Source organism: Pholis gunnellus, assembly GCF_910591455.1.
Source record: "Pholis gunnellus genome assembly, chromosome: 13".
Lineage (NCBI taxonomy): Eukaryota > Metazoa > Chordata > Actinopteri > Perciformes > Pholidae > Pholis > Pholis gunnellus.
Window position 1 is genome coordinate 21,425,829 of NC_136540.1, and position 24,147 is coordinate 21,449,975.

Consider the following 24,147-nt stretch of genomic DNA (forward strand, 5'->3'; position numbering starts at 1 on the left):
GTCATGTCTGTGTTTAAAGGGGGATTTTTCATTCCCTCATTAGAAGGAAGGAGTTTGTTCTTGCCTTCGCCTGATAAAATACACGTCTACGCAATTCAATGCGGGCTTCTGAACCACTATGTTGCTTTCTTTAAAAAAAAAATATGTCTCTTATTGCCACTTATGGCTTCAGTCAGACCCGTATCCTGATGGCCAATTACTAAGCCACAGACCATTTGGGGCACTTCAAATCCCATTGGCCCTTCCAATCCTGGAATGATATGCCGAACAACATCCCTGACCTTAGCCGTACCTGCTGCTGACATTTCTCCCGATCACTATTCACGGCAGATTACAAATCCCTGACTAAATTGTTCAGTAACCTGTCCCATCACGCAAAGCGAGGAGGGAAATAGGGCGGTACGTGGCACCCCAGGTCTGAATTACCATGCGGCGGGGTTAAAGGACCGCCGCGATGACCTGTCACACACCACTCTGAGATTGTGGCTCCGGGGGCCCCTGATCTTTTTCCCGTTCTGCCCTCCGCACTCTGCAGAAAAGAGGGTGTCTAGAAGTTTATTAGGCACTGGCAAATACCCATGAGGCCCTTTGGGGCCCATATTAAGTGGGTGCTCTTTGACCCTTTCTTTAAAGCCCTTCAACAAAGCCAAAGTAATCCCCACCACTGGGCTTTAATCAGAGCACAGACACACAGTAACACACAGATAAGGAGCGCATGTGCTGTGTTTGAATTATGTCTGATTGGAATGGAAACCCTGAAAATGTAGAACATACATGATACAAACAGAGTAGCACACATGGCAGTATCTGTCTTCAGGTTCAGGTTGAACCATTTCAAGTATTGTTATCTTTGAAAGCTTGGTTTTTGTATCTTTAAAGCTCTTGTTACTGGGCTCAACTGTATGTCGACGGTTGTGGGCAATGTTGCAGCTGTCTGGGATGTACAGGAACAAGTACTACCGGGCCTGGCCCCTCAACGGGTTGATTTGTCAGGTATTAATTAATTGTGTTAGCCTCAACTCATATTATCGTTTGATCACTTTATGTATTCATTGTTTCAGGAGGTGCAACAATGGATTAATGGAATAGATTAGTCAATCAAACAGAAAATGAATCAGAAACTATTTTGATAAATTAATAGTTTGTCATTGTATATGCAAAAAGGCCGAAACACTCCTCGGTTCCAGCTTCTCAAATGTGAAGATTTTGGTTTTTTTGTTATACATGAGATTGAACTGAATATCTTTTGATTTTGAACTGTCGGGTTTTGAATTTTCACCCTTTCTTGACATTTTATAGCAATACAATGAGAAAACAATCGGTAGTCGCAGCACTAATCATTTCTCGATAATTTCTACAAATCTATGTCACGATATGAAGTCAGGTGTATCATGAGAGAAGCTTTCATCATCTGCTCCAAACACCTAGAAAAACCACATCTAAGAATGCAAATCAGATGTGTGTGTGTTTAGCTTCACTGTCTGCGACAGATTGCTGTCAGACTGTATCTTTACACAATGACAAGCGCATTAGTCACAAGAAGACAAATGACACCCATCTCCACGCAGCATTTATCAGCTTGTGACGCACAATGATTGATGTGTGAATTACAAATTACACTGAATCATTACAAAAAGCTAAAAAAAACACCATTCTATGCCAAAAAAAGCATTGTTATTGTTAAATAACATTGATCTGTGACCACTGGACTTGTGATTTACCACATGAGCAAAGTAGCACGACCCTGCTGTATATCAGGGCATCATTTGAGCATTTAATTGGACATAAAAAACACCTTTGGGGCAAGCTCAGGCTCACTTTTAATTAAATGGCTTTATCGCTGTCGTTAATGTTCCAAGGACCGTCTGTGTGTGTGTGTGAGTGTCAGCACCCCCTCAAGAATAAATATTCAGATGGCAGAGAGAGAATGACGGATGGTCCCTTGGCAAGCAGAGCAAAGCTACGGATGAAGGGAGGGGAGTCGAGAGAGGCGTCCTCTGGTTCAAGCTCTGTTGTGGGGGACTGAGGTCGTCTTCCGTCCATCCGTCAGCTTCCATCTTGTCCCCGACACGGAGCAATCTGCTTCGGTGTGAACGCAACGCCAAACACGCCGAGGATTCAGCCCTTCGCCAGAGTACATGCATCATTCTTATCCCTTTCACAAGGCTGCTTAGGCGCATGCATGAACGTCTTCTCTGTCCTCTCTGGAAGTGAAGCTTGGTCCCCAAGGCAATATCTGTCCGAGCCCTCGGGACCGACAAGGGGCCCCGTCAGAAACCACCTTCCATCAGCCACTCTCATTTACCAGAGTGGACCCCCTCCGATCCCTATCAACCATTACACCATGATGAAACGGCCCCGCACAGGATATTGTGTGTGTTGTGGTGACGGGAGGGCCTGGAGAGGGTGGAGGGAGGGGCGGAGGTCTCACAGTTAGAGACAGATGTCCTTGCTGCCTTTAAGCGCCCACCGCCTCCCCGACCCCCACAATACAAACACAGACACCGGCGCAGATACGCTGCACGGCAGCTGTAGCAGCAAATACAGCAAAACACTGTCTGAATCCAATATTATCACCAGCTCAGTCCAATATACAGGCTGACTGGAGATTGGAAACCCCCCTGCAGTGTACTGACACACACACACACACACACACACACACACACACACACACACAGTCAAGAAGCCCTTACCATTTAATTACCAACATTTTCTGACAGCTGATCTGTAATGTCCTCCCTTCTGAAAAAAACCTATTTAGTTGAAAGTGTAATTCCATTTTATTTATTTTCTCATGGCGCTGTCATTGGGCTCTCAGAGTACTGTATGGCCTTGAGTAAATGACCCAACATGGTTTAGCTCTCTGGAAATGCTCCTGTGGCCGACGGCGAGATTGAGCCGGCGCTAAAGCCAAATGAATAGGAATCACATCGACAGGGCATTTCAATTACTCCTTCCACAAGTCCAGGGGGGGTCACCTCCACCACACGCGCACACCTTGGAACATTAACGACAGTTCATCAATGTCGGACGCATTTCTCCCTCCAAATTTACTCCCTTCATTTTTCTTTGTCCCTCAGCGTGTCCGCCAGTGTGGCCATTTAGGCCGCCGTCACTGCTGCTTAGGCCTGTCAGCTGAGTCCGTTTAACAGCCACAAAAGCTGCCCCGACCCCACCCATCCACCCATCCACCCATCCACCCATCCACCCATCCACCCTCTCCCAGAGCCCTCCCACCCATGCTGCCACCAAACCTGGGCTGATGGTTGAGAAGCAGCTGGTCCCACTGGTCACGATGACAGGAGCATGAAAAGTTATTTCCATGCATGAGACCCTACAGGTTGAGATGAATGCTGAGGAAATCTCATTTTTTCTGTGATTATTAGTGAAGAGATCAGGCCTTAAAATCAAAACAAATCAGTTCTCTATTAGTTTTATAGAGCAATATTTACCAAATTGGTCTTGACCAGACGTTGATGCAAATTAACATTACGTGGAAGCCTCAGGAAAACCAATTACTAGCCACAGCGCTCAGATAACACTGGAAGGAAACCCTCAAGTCACCGCGATGCATTAGAAGCAGATTATGAACCTGTTATTGGCATATAAACCTCTTCTTACAACGCAATCAGCAGGCAAGCCCAAGACAACGGCGTGCAATTCATATTCATGTCATGTTCCGATACTGTTTATGTGTTATCGCTGTCGCCACGTTATGTGAAATACTGCCCGAAATTGAATTAGGTGATAATATATGAGGGGCCGCTATCACCCACACAGCCCCCCCGACACTGCCGAGGGAAGAAAATAGATGAGGTTATCAGTCAAGGTGTGACGTTTCATGGCTTTTAAGCGCTTATAAACGCCCGGGCCTGGCCCCACCACAGTGTCTTGTCACACCCAGACGTGTTGGAAGGGGGTGGGGGGGGGCTAATACTTGGAAGTGGTGTAGTCTGCAGCCAACATGACTGTGGGCCCCACATGTAGTGGTGGGACAGCACAGGAGGCTCATTATCAGCCACACAGACACTGAAGGGAAGCTCATGGGGGGGTTGTTCTGTGTGTGTGTGTGTGTGTGTGTGTGTGTGTGTGTGTGTTATGATGAAGCACATGGCCTACAACATGAGCTTGAGAACTGAGGTTGAGGACGATCAGGCCGACCTGCAGGTGCCCTGTTAGCACGGAGCTAAAATCATGTGACAGTAAGATTATATGTTTAAGCTGGCTCATGCTTCATACGGGTGAGCATGCTAACCGGTGCACGCGGTGAACGTTATATAAGTCATAGAAAGGACTGGGAGCTGAGGAGTCTCGCAAGGTATATGTGATACAGACGCAGATGCCACTGTGCTGCCTCCAGAAAGGGAGAGGAGACCAGGACTGACTGATGAAGATAAGTTGAGGGATGTTTCAACTCATGACTTCAACCTTTGCCTAAAATAAGTAATATGTGCCGCAGCGTACAGTAGCAACAACCCTATCGCTGGACTGACAGAGAGCTAATGTGTCATGTTTCTGAAAAGTCACGGATTACTTTCATAGACTAGTGTTGCAGAGACGCCTTCAATGCTTGAAATCCAACACTCACCATATATACACTAACTGTATACAGCTGCTCTCCTATTCCTCTCTGCCTCGAGCATAGACGCAGCTACCTACAGGGCACATTACTGCCTGCATTGGAGGAATATTTGGTTCTTTGTTTACGTCACGTCCTAGAGAATTGTTCAATAAAAACAGAATTCCTGTGGATTCTGGGCGGCACCCAAGATTTTCTCCAGATATTTTATTACTTTGGCTGTATATATATATATATATATATATATATATATATATATAAAAAGAAAACTTGTGTGCAAAGATGAATCGATTAGTTGTCAACTATTATAAAGAATTGCCAACTATTTGGATAATTTCTTAGTAGAATTACCAAATATCTTTAATGTAAATATTTGCTGGTTTCTTAACTCCTCTAAGACAGTAAACTGATTAACTTTGAGTTGTGGACAATACAAGACATTTGAGGACGTTTGAGTACAGTAAAAAGTTACTTTTCTTTACTTCTCCATTACCCAGTTTGGTCAATCTATGAAGTACTGTGTGCTGGTTCATCTGGTTCGTCCAGGTAGTTCCGTCAAGACACTAATAAAGTAAAAGAAGATTAAAGATGAAATATCATTGGTACTTTTGAAATGATTAAATGAGCCTCACGCTGTGCATACAGTATGTGTGTGGGGAGGTTTTAAAGGCCCATCCATCCTGCTGGATCTTAACCCTTCTCCTTTCCTTCCCCCGTCACACATGCACACCCACTGACACACACACACACACACACACACACACACACACACACACACACACACACACACACACACACACACACACACACACACACACACACACACACACACACACACACACACACACACACACACACAGAGAGAGAGTGGAACCGATCGGAGGCATGCCAAGCCCATTGGATTGAAACAGCCATATTTCAAGTGAAGAGGGAGGCCTTATAAAAATACTACTAATCTTCTCACACCGAAGCCGCTACCCAGCTCCTCCCATCAGCCTGCTACTACAGAAGGTATGTGCACAGGCACAAATAGAAGCGCTCTACTGTAAACACATGTCCACTCATACACACACACCAACTCTCACACAAACAATTTGCATGGAAATCCAACCTCACGGCATGGGGAGTGTTCACCTATGTGGGGCTCAGCGGCAGGTTTCCATCCCAATTGTGAGTCGGTTGCTGTGCTCACCCACCCGGCAACCTTGAGGTTAATCCACCGCAGACCTCCTCTGGCAAGCTATGTTGGCCCTGTGTGTGTGTGTGTGTGTGTGTTCATGTGTTTTTCTGCCAATTTTTTCATCTCTGTGTTTCATCTCTGCAATTCCTGATGGGATACACATGACTCCCCCCGACCCCTGACAACCTGCAGACCAAAGTCAGCAGAGTATGGACTCTGTAATTCTCTGGGAATTAAAGGAACACTGTGGCTTGGTTTTCCTCCAAGAAAGTAAAAAGATCTCTCAGGGCAGAGTAGTGGTGAGAGAGACGTCCTTCAAGCAGAGAGGCCAGGTTAGTGCCACAAGCACCCTGCTCAAGCGTCCTCGGGGCAATGCAATAATGTGTTTCCAACTCCGGCTGACCCCGCCTTCTGACCTCCTGCAGCGAGGAGAGAGGGAAAATAAAACAATTGCCTGGCGTGGATCAATAATATCACATTATCAAAAAGCCGTGTTGAAGATTTATTTCTCCCTCTCTTTAGTCTCTTAATGGGAACTGATGAAGAACAGCGAAGGCTCGCAACCTCTAAAGGGGAAAGATGTACAGTCAAGGTGAATGGGTTGATCCATGTCCAATACATCAACTGAATGAAGCTGTGTATTTACTGGCTTAAGGTGGAGGATTTCAGTCCAAACGTTGATGATAAAAGAAAGGAACTGAAGCTTATTCCTAGATTGATATCATACATTCCCAGAGGCAGATGTTGTGAACTTGCCCTGCGTGAACCTCCTCTTAAACTCAGGCTTGCATTTATCCTTCAGGGAGCGAGCAGAGATGCATCCCGAAGCTCAGAAAACTCTGTTACCAGAGCGAATGTATGCCTCTCTCATGAACACTACCATGTAAAGATAGAACCACGACACGTCTCTTCAAATTACCCCGGTTATTCATGAAATATTCACACTGTTTGACAATACTTAATTCAGCTCGAGTGGCTCCCCGCTCCTCGTATAGCTGAATAAATTATCAGGTGAAGTCGTACTGACTGACAGGCTTGTAAAAAACAACCTATGCCCTTTTGACAAAGAACAATCTGCCAGCAAAAACACACATTTTGGAATGGATTTTGAAAGGATCGTTTTTGCCCAGTTGGAAATGCACATTGCTTTTAGAAACTCAGGAGAAGAGGAGATGAAACAGCATTTTGATGGGATTTATTTTTTTTGGCAAAAGCCACAAGCCAGGGGAGAGCTTCAGAGAAAAAAAAATCTGGACCACATGCTAAGAAGGCTGGAAGAAGAGGAGGGGGATTTGCAAACATGCATATCCATACCCGCACTTAATCTGATTGTAATTCAGGCAATTTGTCTAATATGTGGGAATATTGGGTGTGGAGGGGCCCGCGTGGATATTTGTAAGTGTGTGTATGTCGCACCATGAAAATAAAGAACCTCACAAGACAAAAATGGCTGGTGCGTAGGGTTAAACAAGGAGAAGTAACGTATGCATGGCATTGCTAAGGAGAGCCGCAACAACTGCGACAAACCCCCCCTTCTACCCACCCTCCACCAATAACACCCACCCCGGGACCCCGAGGGCCCCCCGACAACAATACTATGACCAAGGTGGTCGGGCTCCTGTGTGGTCAGCTAATAAAGCAATTGTCTGGCCCTGAAAAGAGGATTACTTTAATCTAGTAATGGCCGACATCGTGCAGCCTATAGTAGCAGGCTAAAAGGGTCACTGAGAATTGCTGAGCCCATTGTAAGGCAAATCGCCCCCCCTCCTCCTTTACCCCGTCGCCCCCCCAACCTGCCTGCCCCGATCTGCCCTCAGCTGACCCTACGGCCCATCAAGGCTACTGTAGTTCACCCATCTGGAGAACCAGAGACACTCTTTAACTCGACCTCGAGGAGAACGGGGTGGACAGAGGCGCCTAAAGACAATGGGTCCACTACCCACAACACTCAAGCGCAACCCATTCATTATTGACCACTGTAGTGGAATGGTGGCAATGAGCTCCTTCAAGAATTCCACTCATACAATGTGAGGTGAAACTTTAACAGGGTGATTTTGGCCGTGTTCAGAACGACTATAGCACCAGTCATAAAGGACTGCCCCCTCATTCAGCTCAATGAAGCACTGTCAAACAAAAAGGTGCCACGACATAATGTCAAGGAGAGTACCGTTTAGTACGCTGTAGAGCAGGGGTCCCCAAACTTTTTCCTGTGAGGGCCACATCACAGAACATATCGTTTGACCTAGGGCCGCACGATTATGGGGGGGGGGGGGGGGGGGGGGGGGTGCTACGTGCGTGCTACTCGCTACTCGCTACAGGTGAGCGACTGTTGCATTGTGCGCGCGGATCCGGGCGGAACACCGCCGTGCGCGATACAGAAAGCAGGGGAAATGAAAACGCGCGACCATGTAGTGACAGACATGACATGCCGGCGTGTAAATAAATTAAGCACAAGTACTCGTCCTTCAAGCTCTCGTTTCTCGGCTCTTCTACTTCTTCTACTCTTCTACTTCTACAGGGTGCGCGCATGACAGCTCTCATCTCGTTCGCCCCCTGGTGGTTGGCTGATTCAGGAAGCGTTTGATTTGATATGTAGCAGAGCACGTATTTTAAACGTCAATATCACAGACGATCATGCTCATTTAATCGTGGCAGCCAAAATCGTGATCGCGATTAAAATTCGATTAATTGTGCAGACTGAAAAAAAATCATAATGCGTCTCTGGTATTGTTCAGGGGGCCGGACCAAATGTGGAGGCGGGCCGCATCCGGCCCGCGGGCCGTAGTTTGGGGACCACTGCAGAGAGAAATACACGAGTAAAATCCTGTCTCATTCAGCGTTTTTTATACCAAATTCACAAGTGGGGTATTAACTGACGGATTTTAAGTCGTAGAGAAAAAAAAACATTCAAAAATCCCATCAACTTTGAAGACGAGGGAACCTGAAGTACCAAAATGCTGACTCATTTCAAGGTTTCCTGCAGCCCTCCACTGTAGGATCACATAAAACAGTATGATGCAGCTAGAGTTGATCTTATATTGGTGGAAAAACAGCCAAATACAGAGCAGGAGAACCCTGATGGTTGCTTGTAAGTATTTGAGCAGTTCTCTATACTGTCTCACCAACTTGTTAGTCCTGTCAATTTATTCAGCAGCGTCTCTTGCTGTTTGCACACACACACCTACACACACAGTCATTTGCAGACTCTGACACTGTCCACTTTGCCTGAGAGGTGAAGAAGGTGAGTCGTCTGTCTGACATCAGTGTCTTCCTGTTGGAGGTGAACCAGTCTGCTCGTGTCAGATGACCCCCCCCCAGCTGTCCCTGTCTGCTAACGCAACTTATGGCCCAAGCCCGACCAATGCCGCACTTCTCCCTGTCAAACAATCACGGACATAGCTGTGTTCACATAGCTGTGTTCACATAGCTGCAGCAGATGGCCAGGTCTTGTATCCTGCCGCGTGCCCAGCACACTTTACCCTGCTGGGGTGCCGTGCCTGGTCATACCCCTGCACTGAAAAAGGGGGGGAGGTGGTGGTACGGCTGGGGGTAGGGAAGAGCAACAGTTCCAATTTTCACCCTGTCAACAAACTCCAAAAACAGATGGATCTTAGAGCAGAAATCCATTTAGCTCCACTTGAATGACTTAAGCCCCCATACGCTGACCTTTTATAACTCAGAGTCGGGGGCGCGTCTTAAGGAGAAATTAATCTTGAACAAATACACGTGAGTGGAAATCAATAAGCATTTTCCACAGCTGTTTGCCCTCCTATTTACTATTTGCAGACAGGTCGAATATACCTAAATCCCCCTGGAATAACTTCTACAGCACAAAGAGCTGGCGACCAGAATTACTTCGGCCATACCAACTACTCAAGGGTGAATGCTTCTGTCAATAGTAAAATTCCAAAGGATAGTTCTAAGTATGAGACTGCATTTGAAACAGTCAGGGAATTGGAAAGGTGAGACTACAAAGATACATTGAGGTATATACTGAAAGCACATCCAACAAGGACGATAAAGATTAAGCAATCTCTAGTGTTAAACATGCTGTCACTGCTCAGGAAGATGCTCTTGACATGATTGTAGTAAACTGTAGACCACTACATACAAGGGAAGAGCATAAGCCTTATTCATATGCAGAAAGGGAACCATCCCGATTTACATAATGCTAATTTAATATTCACCACCAGTGATTTGGAATAGACTGATATTTTCTACCACTCAAATAGAAATATCGCTTAAAAAGTCTCTCGATGCGGCGACCCGATGGTTAGGCTACCACATGGCCGCAGATGCAAGATTCTTGCTACTTGCTACTCTCTTTCCCCACGTTTCCTGACTCTCCCCACGATCACAATCAAAGGAAGGTATAAAATGCCCAAAACATAATGGTATAAAAACAAATGTCTCTTGATAGAAACCATATCCTTCATAAAATGAAGCCGTACACCACAGTGTGTGCTCGAGGGCGGCCATGTAAGAAGGCAACACCATTGAGAGCATGTCCAATTTTCTGGCCTGATGAGACTACAATGAATTGACAAATTATCAATATCTAATTTCCAACTTAGAATGACTCATCCAACCACCAGATTAAATTGTCCAATAATTAATATAAACTGGCAAAGCCTAGAATGAGTCCCACCAATTGAAATTGGTAGTCTAATGAAGTTTTCCAATTGCCAGAATAAGTGGACACAAATAATTACACTGGATTGTTCCACAACTACATGCAGTTTAGTCCTGTCAGCTACTGTACACTGAGCTGTCCTTGAATGGAGCTCCTAAATATCACCAATCTGTGGTTCAATAAACGGAATGATTTTTCCAATAACTCCACTGATTGGTTCAATACCTACAACTTGCTGTGCAAAGACAACACCACGTTGGGTAAAGACCATTGTGATTCTTAGAAGGCTCCATTTTGGTTACTCTGATTGTCTTGCTCGGTAACAACTGACCACCAGCTCCTTCTCCCTCAGCTGCCTTCATGTCCTCCCTCTTTTATCTGCTCTGTATTGATGCTCTGATTGCGTTTGACTGATTTGTTTGAACCTCGTATTGATTGTGTTGGCCTGAAACTCCCCAGATGTATCCTGCTTCTGGACGAATTTCTTTCGTCCCCCCCCATGCTCAACCGTCTGCCATTTGCCTCTGCTGTGGTGTGTGTTATTTGTGTTAGTTCAGTCTATTTCCATGTTGCATCTCCTCACACTACTGTTGCCTTTTGTTCTACTTTCTCTACCGATGCCTTACTGGCTGCCTTTCATCATGATGCCCCCTACGGGCGCATTCAGGCCGACATTAGCAATACATTAAAAAACACAGGCTCCTCATTAATTTCAATGAGGACGCTACATTGGTGCAGCGGGGGTGCTACTGCAGAGGGCTCTGGCTCAAAAATGCAAAGCAGTCTGGGAAAAAGGTTTATCCTGGTTCCACTTTTGCTCCTGCGCAAATAAGCGCTGATGTGATCATTTTCAGTTCCAACGCTGCCCAAAAGCCAAATAAACTGCTGCAGATTGTCTTTGCATCTGATAAGGCTTCCAACTGGACTTCCTCTTAATAATCTGTACCCTGAGGCAACACTCCACAACCACTCAGCCCCTTGTGTAGTTTTGCCAGAGGGCTATTGTTGGCCTCAGTGAGCCCTAACGGGGTCATTTGCATTCTGTAAGACCATGACTAATGACTCCCCATTAATTACAGTTTTAATCAAGATACTTCAGAAAAAGCAGCATACAAAAACACATTAAATATTCATGGTGTGGATAAAAAAATAGTCAGTGTTTCCATTCTTTCAGTTTTATTGTCCATAAAATATGAAAATGGGTTCATGTTGAACAATAAATTCGAACAAGTAGGGGTAATAACTGTCGCTTTTGAAATGCATCGTGCATCCGTAGTTCACTTGACTTAAAATGTTGCTCTACGTACTTGTTTGAGCACAGAAATATTAATACACATTCACACAGACAGTACATGGGAAGAAACCTAGGAAAGGAGCAATGAGGGGAGTCATTTAGCACAGAGGGACTGGTGAGTCTGGCAGTGCAGCGCCTGAGAGATGATGGGGGGGGTGATTGGACCCAACGGTTGGAGCAAGGGACCTTTATTGTTCTCGACAGCCCCCGTGGCCCCTGTGCTGCACTGTCGTTAAAGGGGGGGGAGGTGGTTAAAGCTCTTCCTCACACCACCTGTTGTCAACGCCTCACCCTCCACCACCCCCACCCCTCATCCTTCTGCTTTTGTCCTACTGACCCCACACACACACACACACACACACACACACACACACACACACACACACACACACACACACACACACACACACACACACACACACACACACACACACACACACACACACACACACACACACACACACACACGCACACGTCTCACTCGCCTTTAGTATGGTCTAATTAATTCATGGCTATCCTCTGGAGGAGGGTTTGGCTGGTGGGTCTGGCTCAATGACCGGCAGACGGCCGGATCATACAGGGGGGGGGGGGGGGGGGGGGGGGTTAAGCCAGAGGCCTGTGGCCTCACTCCGGCCATCTGATCCCCTTCGTTTAAGAACAGAACTGCCACCAGCTCTGTCCTCCACGAGCCTGGGACCTGCAATCCCATTAGTGAAGCATGAACACACCTCGGAGCTTCACATAGATAGACAGACGCATCATCGGGCAACCGACAACCAAGATTTCAATGCGTGAGGAGAGATGGTGTTACTGTATCTTGGCTCAGTGTGTCAAATGCAAATACACACTAACCGATTCATGCGTGGACACGACGAAGCACGAGGACGTCTCAGCTGCTATAAAGCAGACCAGTGCAGGAGGTAAATGGGAAACAAGACTTGACAGTGGCTGTCTTGACAAATGGGTCTGAATGGGCAAAGTGCTTCGGACAGCTGGGGAAACATTGTCATGCTCCTGTGGATGCAGGGAGGGCTGGATGTGTACTCATACACCACTTACTGATGCCAATCCAAAACTATATTTAAATCAATGTTAGCAGCAATGATTCTACTGTTGTTCAATGCATAGATGAGGGGATGGATCTTTAATAAGAGGGCTTTCCTTACCTGCTAGAATTCATAAAGATGGGCGAATAGGATGAAAAATGTGAGCACTACTCATTAAAGCTACAATGGACTGATTATAGAAGAAGTACAAGAAAAGGTTCTATGTGCTGATAACACTTAGGATTCAGTTTAAATGTTGGGTTGCAGCACAGGTCAACAGCCCCTCTTTCTTGTGACTGACAGACTCAAAAACAGCTCAAAAGGCAAAACAGTTCAAATCGTCTGTCTCATAACTGCTAAGCAGATAAAATCAGCTCATTCAAAGCAGGCCAACAGCTACAAGCAGCCCATTGAGAGCAGCAGAAGGAATAAAATAACAGTTATATAGTTTAGGTTAATAGGAAAAGAGGCATTTCATCTTGAGGGTGAAAGCTGTATTCCAGCATATTTTAAACATGGCATAGGATTAGGAGGACTTTATTAAAAAAAACATTTACCTGCTGGTAAGAGGAGCACTGACATACTCCAGTATTCACCCAGTAACAGGTGTCTACAGAAACTGACAGCAGGTCAGTGCTCACTTAGCCTGCAGCTTGCAGGTACGGTGTGTATAGATGTACAGATCAGTGTGACTGCGCTCCACTGTGTCTGACCACATGCACCGCCGAGCTCCAATCACAGCCCATATGGCTCCACACTGCCGGGGTTAATAACAGGGACAGAGGGAACGGACAGCGGAGGGAGGGAGGAACTGGTGGGGGTTTACTTTATCTCTTTTATCGGAGCCAACCAGCCTACACTTCTCTCCTATTATAACTCTTTCCAAACAACAAACTGCCCCCCAACCCACAAAATCCTTTCCCCATTTCCAAATCCATAAAACCCTGAAATCCATTTTCGTGCACATGGGGCTCAGTGTGACAGGTGTGTGTATGTGTGTGTGTGTGTGTGTGTGTGTGTGTGTGTGAGAAGGAGACAGAAAGGGAAAGGAGGATCGAGTGGTGACAGTGCTGCTCAGCTGTTTCTCCCACACTGGCGTCTAGGGTTACAACGGGTGAGAAAGTTGGCCAGACTACCGTTACAAAGATTTAAGGTTGTGCACACCCACAAGAACAACTTCACACGAGCGAAAAGGAAGACCGGGAGTGTCATCACTTCTTCACCTCTATATTCCCCAAATTCCACGAGGCAGCTGCCATCTCGACACTCGAAGGCTCGACCGCCAAACGACCTTTGCAAAAATAAAAAGGGGGGCCGGGGTTTGTTCTGGGGGGCATTGTACCCCAGTCACTTTTATTTGAAATGCCTCTTACTCCGCCCCCCAGCACTGTAGAAAAAGCAGCATCTCTTCCCCTCCCCTGTTAGCCTGAATATTCATGAGCCATAAAGCCAGGCAGCGGAGAGGTAGCAGGAATAATAAAAACGTCAGAGGTATAAAACACTCAAAGAAAAAGCCGCCAGGAGCTTGGGCAAGTCGCTCTGAAAGTCAAATCCCCACCCAGGGGTGTCTGGCCCGTTAGTTCTATTGTGGCTGACTGACTTTTATGCATCTGACATGAATTGGCCTCTGCTCCTGGCACAGAACTTTGCGGGCCCGTATTTTCAGGATCAAAGAATCTCTTTTAATGCGTGAAATGGGAGGATTGGGCTGCAGAAAACACATTCTGGAAGGAAAAGCTCAGCAAAGTGGTGCAGGATCTGCTGGATGACAGCTACACTCACAGTACTGTAGGACTTTATCAGATGAAACTCTGTGTTTTTCTTTTGATCCTACAATTGTGACACATGTTTATGGCTCTTCATCTTCAACAATGTTTGTTTGAAAGAAATGCAAAACTCCGGCATGCTGCCAGCTAGGGTTAGAGAATAGGTCGTATGTGAGGTTAAGCTCCACCCACTGAAGCTTGAAAAAACCCATGCATCAAACATCCATTCAGCAAACATGTCATTAACAATAAGTGGGAACTGTTACAGATGTAAGCAGAACCATCTCTAATGAGTTATTGGGTGCCTAATTGTAGAGGAAAATGGTGCGCACACACTTCTAGTGGAAGAATCTTAGTGCAAATGTATAAAACCTGCGAAGCATTGAGAATTAATGGAATGGATATTAAAACTTGCTGAGTCACTGTCAATCGTCTGTGCTATAAAAGGACAGTGTGACCTTCTGACGTAAGAGAAGTTTAACGTTTTTCTAAAAATATACGTTCATTTAAAGATAACGGAGACTAATGAGTGTTTTTAACCAAAACAGAGAATATTCATCAGCATTATTTGAAACAACTTCACTGTGTGCCTTCTTTATGTCTGAACAGTTTCTGTTCATATAGTATTGAAGTACAAAGAGATCTATCCTTCCTATTGAAAGACAATCAGCTTCCATAAGTAGCCGTGTTCATCATTTATATTCAAAACCTTGGCATGACGTCGACCTGTCAAATTATTCCCAAAATACAATGAGTATGTGCATCATTGTTACATGAACTTGTCTCTTTGGAAGAATTGGACTATTTTATGCAGTAGTGGCAAAGGTCTTGCGCATATATATATATATATATATATATTTTATATGGCATTTTCTGGTGTTATTTATTCTTTGTAATGTGTTTTTGTCTGTTGTGGACTGTCTATTGTTTTGGGTGGCAAATGAGTTTCCCCACTGGGAATTAATAGTTTTTTAAAAGTTTTCTAATCTAATCTAATATATATATGCAACGTGCAAAGCAACGTTGTATAATTATATACAATGTAATTACAATGTCTGCCATTCTTATGAAATAATCCACTGAGAACAATAACCTATCAACCTTCCAACAATCTTGTTTATAAGAGGGCAACAAGTACCAGAGGCAGAGCAGGACGGGTCTTCACCAAATGTAGGTTGGAAAAGAATCAGTCAAAGTAACCGCTGCACTGCCAATGGTTGGTGCAGAGGTCATTTGGCATGCGGATGATACTCTTGCACACTTGGTTAAGCTCTGGAGTGAAACATCTCTACAGTCATTAGAGAATGAATTGTAGTTTTTATCTAGCACCACCAAAAGGTCAAGATTTCCCAATGGCCATGGGTACAGAACCTGTACATCAGGTGGGATGTGTAAGTTGCTGTGGGGAAACGTGTTTTGACACTTCCTCCCTATTGAGATACAGGGGGACAGACTTAATTCAAGCTGACTACAGCAGAAGTTCTCCTCAATGAGGAATCTGTTAAATGTTTTAAAGCCTGCACAGGGTGTTTGATCTTCAAAAGGACAGGTTCCGGGTGACGTATCACTTTAAAGCTGAAATGCACTTTCACAACCACAGCTAAGATGATGGAGTGTTACGTTTGTCTCACTTCTATGGACTCGCTTATCAACTGCTGCTTCAATTCTACATGGAAATGTCTCGACAGGCTGTCTGCAGTTAGAGCTCTATGTGTACTTTAAATGAGATCTTTAGTCCTCAGCCCCTTGGTACATGCACAAAGAGATTAACACACGTCGGGAAATAAACCACTTCCAGACAAACACTCCAGTCAGGTTTGTTTGTCAGCACTTGCACAATCCTGCCAGTTCATCCATACGGCTCAGTGGCCTTCCTCAGCCCTGCCTGCCTCTCAGCCTGCAGCAGATGGACTGTGAGGGGTTAAACCTCCCGAAACCTTCCACCCTTCCCACTGTGTTGGCTTCCACCCCGATACCAAATATACACACCAATACACAACGCTTCTCCCTCACCGTGCCACAAAGTGCCATCTTGCGCCTTCTCTGTTGCCTCGCTGAGCCCCCTGGCAGCTCCAGGCGGGCTTATGTGCCCGTGGCATTATCTCCAGCCCCATTGGTGCCATGCAAAGAGGGGGGGGGGGGGGGGAGCTGGCACTGGCTCTACTTTGGCACTGGCCACTGTTTGTTCTGTGTAACCTCTCTCTCTCTCTCTCTCTCTCTCTCTCTCTCTCTCTCTCTCTCTCTGATGCTCCAACAGTGGGGTTTGTAGGTTTGCGTGGTTGTGCTGGCTGGCAGACTCACACTCGGGAGAACAAGTCAAACACACACTTGCAGTTGTGCCTCTACCACCATGACTTAGGGAGTCCTATCTGTCAGAACAACTGCCGATAGTGCCAAGTTGTGTCCCTGTGCATGTGTCTGAATGTCACTCCTAAAAGGACCACAGCATCAGGAAGGAAAGCTGGATACGCAGGAAAACACATGGACAGCTGCGAGGCCTTGCAGACTGAAAGATGCACAACAAACCCACAGAGCCTAGTGTGAGATCCAGTCCATGGGGGTTATTCATGGGGGAGTGAGAACATTCTAGCATTGGTTAGGGCTGCACAATTAATCGAATATTATTCACCATTACGAATTGGGGTTCCCACAATTAAATGAACACGATGGGGCAACAATATTGACGTTAAAAAGCTCATACTGCATATCAAATCAAGTGCTTCCTAAACTAACAGCCAACCACCAGCCTTTCTACTCCTTTGCTCTTTTTACAAACCAGCTCTGTGGAAAGTGTTTCACAACCTGCTCAGTTTCTATGTGACGTATATCACCAACAGCCCGCAGCGTCTGACGCTGCTATCTAAAACAGAGCAAGAGCGAGGTGAAAGGTGAGAAAGAAAGTGAGGAACACACTTCAAAGATCCCCAGCAGTTGATAGAGGATGGAGAATCTTTTTTTTTCCTGTGGAGGCAGTCAGGGTAAATTCAGCCTCATTATTAAGTTAGGGGCTGGAGCCTTTCAGGAAAATACGATGCCCGGCCGTGAGGTGTTTGACAGGAGTCTAGAGTTTCACAGATTTTCTTTAAAGGAGTTTGTTTTCAGCTGCTTTTATCTGGTTAGTGTTAGTGCGATGAGTAATTCCTGAGCTGGTTTCTGTTTTAAAGGGAGGATGATAAAAGAAGACGTTGGAGTGAAGGGGGTTGAGACAATGTTTAGATATTGACTGGTGTTTCTGTACCAGCAGTAAAAAGCATGCTGCTTCGAAGATAAGCAAGGACTCAAGTGCACCTTTATTGGGACTATATTTCATGTTTACCAGCCTGGTCATTACAGATCCTGTTAACCTCATCTACCCAATCAGCTCGTTCCCCTCACCTGATCCTGCTCATTCTGCCTTTTGGGTTCAGAGATTTCTGAATCATTACAAGCAGGGACACAAAGTACCAGTCAAAGTTGAGATGAAAAATGTATTTTTAACCCTTTCAGATCACAATTCCGCGCATATTGAGCACCTATTTAACAATATATGCAAAAACATGAAAAGAAAATAAATTCAACAAAAATATTTTGTCGTGTGCGTACGGTAAGCTATAGTACCAAGCGACTTCAACCAACGATATCACGTGAAGGGAGGTGTGTGTGGATCTACAGTCCTCTGTAGCTCCGCATTGCGTTACTTTCTAAGCCCGCTCTCTTTTTACCGGTCCAATCAAATGTGAAGGATGTGATTTAAATCCCTCTTGGAAGTGTACACCGTTTCACTGGGGAACAGTCACAGTATAGAAGACGCTCTTAAGTTTGGGATGACAACATCAACATAATGATCGTCCGTTATTCAAGTCATTCAGCAGCACTTAGTTTGTAGTCCACTTTAAAAAAAAACATTATAGTCCTCTACTTTATTTGCATTCTTTATTGAAATGACATGCTGCTGCTGTCAAAACAAAGTTGTACTTCATTATAATATTCTAACTAAAAGTAATGGCGAGGAGATCACATTGGCCTTATCTGCATTCCACTCAAGTGCCAAGGTGTTTGTTGGAATAGAGACTCACCACTTTGTCGTATTTTAAGGTTGTATCATTTGCTAGAGAGAAGCTGCCAACCTCCAGTGGCCTTTTTTTCAGCTTTCCTGTCCAGTGGCGACAACTGTTATCTCTTCACAGGAGCGAGCTGTCATCCATCTACATTAACAGGCCCTGTCGCAACACGACAGAGGCCAGGCTCTCTGGGGCGGGAGGAGATAGGATACAATGTCGGCGGCCGGAGAGGAGGACGGGGTTGGGGGGGTCTCGGGGTGCAAGCTGCCAGGAGATCTGACACCAAGGTCAGGGGTGGCGTCTTAAGTTAACTCAGCCGAGAAACGGCGATGATAAGAGCCCAGAGAGCCCTTTGAAGCTGCCTCTGCATCCGCAGCAAACAATATTACTTGTGAAACTATCTGTGATTTCAGGTGTTTGTTATTACCAGAGCTACATGATGCATGACATGATGTTTGACACCTGATATGTGGACAAGCACATATCTTCCTTTGCCTACACACACACTATGCTCCTTGTGTTAGTGATGTTCTCTCCAGCTCTACATTTCCTCTACAATGTCCTTGTAGCATCACATGTCCTCTGTCCTTTGCATTTACTTCCCATGTGTCTGCCCTGCATTAGCACGGAGCAGCATTCCATTTCTGTCTTTTGGTTCAATCACAGCCACACACACACACACACACACACACACACACACACACACACACACACACACACACACACACACACACACACACACACACACACACACACACACACACACACACACACACACACACACACACACACACACACACACGTACTTCTATCTTTGTGAGGACACACACTGACAAATTGCATTCCCTTTTCCTAACCTTAACCATCACAACTAAGGCGCAATCTCAGTTCAACCATTGCAACTACTATCTAGCTCTACTCCTCCAATTAGCTCGTCCACACATCGGGGTGTCCCGATTATTGTTGTGATGGAGGGCTAGGGTGAAGTGGTAGGGCTGTATGGCCCTCCAAATGGTGGTTATTCATATGCGCACTCCAAAGCAAGTGTTGAGAAAACAAGTATTTTCTTTGTTAATAAGGGTTTAAAAAAGCTTGATAATATTATATAATCTTAGTTTCATGTTGTTTCAATGCTTACAGACCTTAAATAAAAAACACAAAAATCTCTAGTATGTCGATGAGTCTGGCTAGCTATCGTTACAACAATGTCTTAAGACTGTCCTGCATTCAACACATTTCCATGTCACATTTCCCCCTGTTGATGGCGCTAAATGCCCGATATTGAACTTAAGTCCAGCAGCAAAGTTGTTACCGCTCCTTAGGCCGGGTTTTCTATCATGAACTGGCTCGTCTCGTCTGTTTCCCTAATAAGCCAACAACAACAACTACTGACGACATATCAGGGTCTCGCAGGGTTGTCCCATTCCATAGGGGAAGATTCCAACCACTACCCATCAACTCTGTTCCGAGGGGCAAGTCGAAAATCAAGGGGCACTAAAAAGGAGGGGTATGGGTAAAAATAAGAAATGCCTGACCCTTAATCTAACCTAACCTGAACCTTAAAACCAAGTCTGAACCCTCAAGCAGGCCTTTGAAGAACTGACGACCGGCCAAAATGTCCTCACTCTGTCGGTCTAAAACTCCAATTGGTCCTCACAAAGATAGGTGTGTATGTGTACTGAACAACTAAGTCCTCAAGCCGGAAAAACAAAACATGAAAGACTTACTCGCCACCTCCAGTGATGCATTGCGACTGACCGCCTCGCCCAGGTAGTTGCGCGCCACGCACACGTAGACACCTTCGTCGGGTTTGCTTCGCCTGCCGTGTACGATCCGCAGGAAGAAGAGGGAGCCGCTGGGTAAGAGCATCCGGTGGGACCGAGGGTCCTCTCGATCCGTCTCAACACGCTCGCCGTCTTTGTACCATTCCACCATTGGAGTCGGCCGGCCTTCTGCCTTACAGTTGAGGGTGGCCGGCTCGCCCTTGGACACGATCAGATCAGAAGGGTGCTCTACAATCCGGGGAGGCGCATCCTCCAACCTGGGTCGGGATCCTGGAGGTAAGACGACAGAGGGAAGAGGAAGGGTTAAGTTTGAGTCCATCATAGGGCAGCTTTTTTTGTTCTGATGGTGCAAACATTTGGAATATGCATATGTCAGCAATAGAACAACAGCAATGATTATAGCAAACATATCTCAAAACCAGAGCCAGTTGGTGTTTTAAAGCTTACACAACAGACAACAGCTTGAGAAGAAAGCCACAAAATCAACAGTCTGTGTTATTGAGAGTTGTTAAGGGTAGTTAAAGAGCACATGTGACAAGATGATACATTTAGATTGTTCACAGGCGTCGGATGGGAGAAGAGTGTAGCTGCGCTAGTGTAGGACATGGGAGAACTGCTAAACATGAGCTCATGGAACTATTCAGACATCTAGATCCAACTCACTATACCTAGGACATTTAAACTGGTGTTTTCTATTTAATAGAATCCTATGTAAAGCACTGTGTGTTTCTCTAAGTTATTTATCAATATAATATATTGTGCTTCTGATCAGAGTCTGCAGACTCTCTAGCTTTCCTTTGAAAGTCTGATTGAAAGAAAGAAATGAAGACAGAAGCAGACCGAGACAAGGTCATTTCCACAGGTTTTTTTTGCAAGCTTTGAAATTGCTTTTTTTCCTCCCGCCTCTCTTTCCTTCTCCTCCTCCAATCTGAATGACAACATATTAGCGGTACAATTATGTATGAAAAGCAATGTCACAAACTGAAGCACCATGAGGCACAAGTGGAATTTCCCCCTGGAGGCATATGAAAGAATGGCAACAGGAGGTGCATCTTTTTTTTAATAACCAGGTTTTGTTCCAGTGATGATTGTTGCAGCATTTGTGACTTTGCAGCAGGGGATTTTTATGCCGTTTTTAAACTAAAGACATTTTTCACTGTCAGTGTTGCGTGCTTTAGCTGTGCCATATAGCGGCATATTACGCAAATTTGTGTTTTCAGAACATTCACAGCAGGAGATTGGCAGGAACGGTTGAGCAGATAACAGGAAGACAGAAAACATGAATGGCCTTGTTCGGCGTTTGAGTTTTGTAGCTCTGTATGATGCTGTTCTCATGGAATAAGTCACTGTTTGGTTGGAGAAACACGCTACAATGTACCCAAAGGTCAGTGGACACCCAATCATTGAGTTCAGGTGTTTCAGACACACCCATTGCTAACAGGTACATAAAATCCAGCAAGTAGCCCTATTTCATGAAACCCCCGACGCTAAGTTTGTATGCTAAAACAAGAAGCTGCACGCAAACCTCACATCTCAATGCCAGGCGTCAGCTGGAGTGATGCTGCAACTACACTCGGGATCAGTAGAAATGTGTTCTTTAGAGCGATGGACCATGTTTCACTTTCTGATGGACGGATCTGGTTGGGCCGATGTCAGGAGGAAGCTACCTACCCAAATGTATAGTGCCTTCTGTAAGGTGTGGTGGAGGAGGGATCTGAGGCTGGTTTTTGAGGTTGGTGCTAAGCCTCTTAGTTTTAGTGAAGAGACTTCTTAATGCTGCAGCATTCCAAAATCTTTTAGCCAACTAGGGGATTCTAACTTTATGGAATCAGTTTGGGGAAGGCCCTTTGCAGTTCCAGCATGACTGTGCATCTGTGCAAAAAGCGAGGTCCATAAAGACATTTAGTTTGGTGTGGAGGAACTCAACACTTTTAGAACCAGGCCAGTCCTTCTGGTCCAACATCAGTGCTCGACCTCCCTAACAATTCCTTTGGCAAAGAGGGCATCCAACTCCATATTAATGCCCGTGGTTTTTATTTGATTTTTGGTGTTGGGTTTTATCTTATGAACAAACGACACTGAAAAATACATTTAAAAAAAGAAGACGGTGCAACAACTGATCAGGCAGAGAAAGAAGAAGGAGCCTATTGCAGTTTGGGTAACTCTCAAACCTCCAGGTCATCAAGATAGAAACTCATTTCCTGTGTTCTTCCTCTCCTATGAGAAGGTAGCTTGAGAATGTGCCTCGAGCCCAGGTATAACAGTGTAATCAGGTCCAACATAAAGAGAGATGGTCGTAATGATTCTTCCCACAGGTGCATGAATGAGAAGGGGTTCAAAGGTTCAGTCCTTCCTGATAACACCTGATAAGAAAAGCAGTCAAAATTCCTGCCCTCAAAGTGACAAATCCTCGGTGAGGTTTTGGGGGTTTAAGAACTCAGCTAAAGTTCTTGTCTCTGATGGGAAAATAGAGTACCATCTGGTTGCCCTGCTCTCAACGCAATTACATTCAGCACACAGACATAGAACGCTCTGAAAAAGGAGGAAATGCTGTTGATGCTTTGAAGTTGCATCTAGTTTTAAATTGCAGCTGGGTCTGACATCCCAGCTCACAGCAGAATGTGATCAGATATACCTTTTAGGGTTTTATTTCACTGCCATTACCGGGAAAAATACGCAATGTTCTTTTTTTGTCGCTTTCTTTTTGATACTGGAAATGTACAGTATATTGTCTTGAGTTTATAGCTGGCATAAGCTGAATGGCAGTTAAATTGTTTCTGAACCAGTAAATTAATTTCATCAAAATCTTCAAAACTGAAGCGGATTCATCAACTACTTTTTTTGACGATCACAGTTGTAGAGAACAGATACTATATCACCACCAATGTACGAGACTTGCACTAATCATGTAAAGAATATTACCTAGAATCATTGTATAAATTCAGAATTACAGTACAGTCCTACTTTTTAGTTTTACTACTGTTTAACTGTAATTCTTATTTCTTATCTGCCTCTTTGAGTTTCCTCGTGTTATTTTGTGATTCTTACGTGTGGTGTGGCAGCGCAATTTTTGGGGGGATTAATAAAATAATCTGTATATATAATATATACTCATAAAACTATTTTTTCAACATATCAGGATGCAAACAGAAATCCTTGTCATGTTTGGCAGGATGAAAGCAGCTGGCCCTCTGTACTAAGTGGTTGCAGTTGAAAGTGGTGGTTGATGGTGGCTGAGTCCTCATGGATGAACATTAACAGACACCTGGCACTCCTCCCACCGGGCCATCTTTGGAAGATCCATGAACGTCTAATGTTATCTGGGCCTAATACATGGAATTCTATAATGCAGGGCTACCAGATCAAACATTTGATGTGATACATTTATAAAGAGATACCATTCGTAGGTACAAGCTATTAGACTTCATCTAATAGCTTTAATAATAACAGCTTTTATCAAGGCTGAACTGAGTCTGTGTGGGCGGGAGGATTGGGGGGGGGGGGGGGGGGGGGGGGCAGAGCCTTTAAGAGCTGACTCATACATTTTACAGGCCAAGCTGGTTGGAACAAGCCCTGTGGAAATGTAAAGCGAAGGCTTTTAAAGAAGGACAGACCACCATGTTGACTGAGCTAAATATCATGAAGAGAACACCAGCTAACTATCGTCCACGTGAACTTAGACTTGATGAAATGATCTCCCAGGTATTTTCCACAGATGATGAGACATCTTCTCAATCTACACTGATATCACTGTCTTGATGGCGATCTTTGCACGTGCTTCTTTTGTGCAGCTGCAGGCTATACATTAGTATGAGTGCCATCGTA

The 24,147-nt window shown here is 45.0% G+C and overlaps 1 protein-coding gene across 1 annotated transcript in view; it reads right to left on the reverse strand.

Annotated features, from left to right (window-relative positions):
• robo3 (roundabout, axon guidance receptor, homolog 3) overlaps nucleotides 1-24,147 on the reverse strand; it is a gene marked incomplete at its 5' end in the record, with an annotated part of 155,517 nt that overhangs the window by 45,979 nt on the left and 85,391 nt on the right. Inside the window, one exon of the mRNA XM_079172075.1 lies at nucleotides 20,266-20,592. Within this exon, the coding sequence (XP_079028201.1) occupies nucleotides 20,266-20,592 (327 nt within the window). The remainder of the gene's footprint in view (nucleotides 1-20,265; nucleotides 20,593-24,147) is intronic.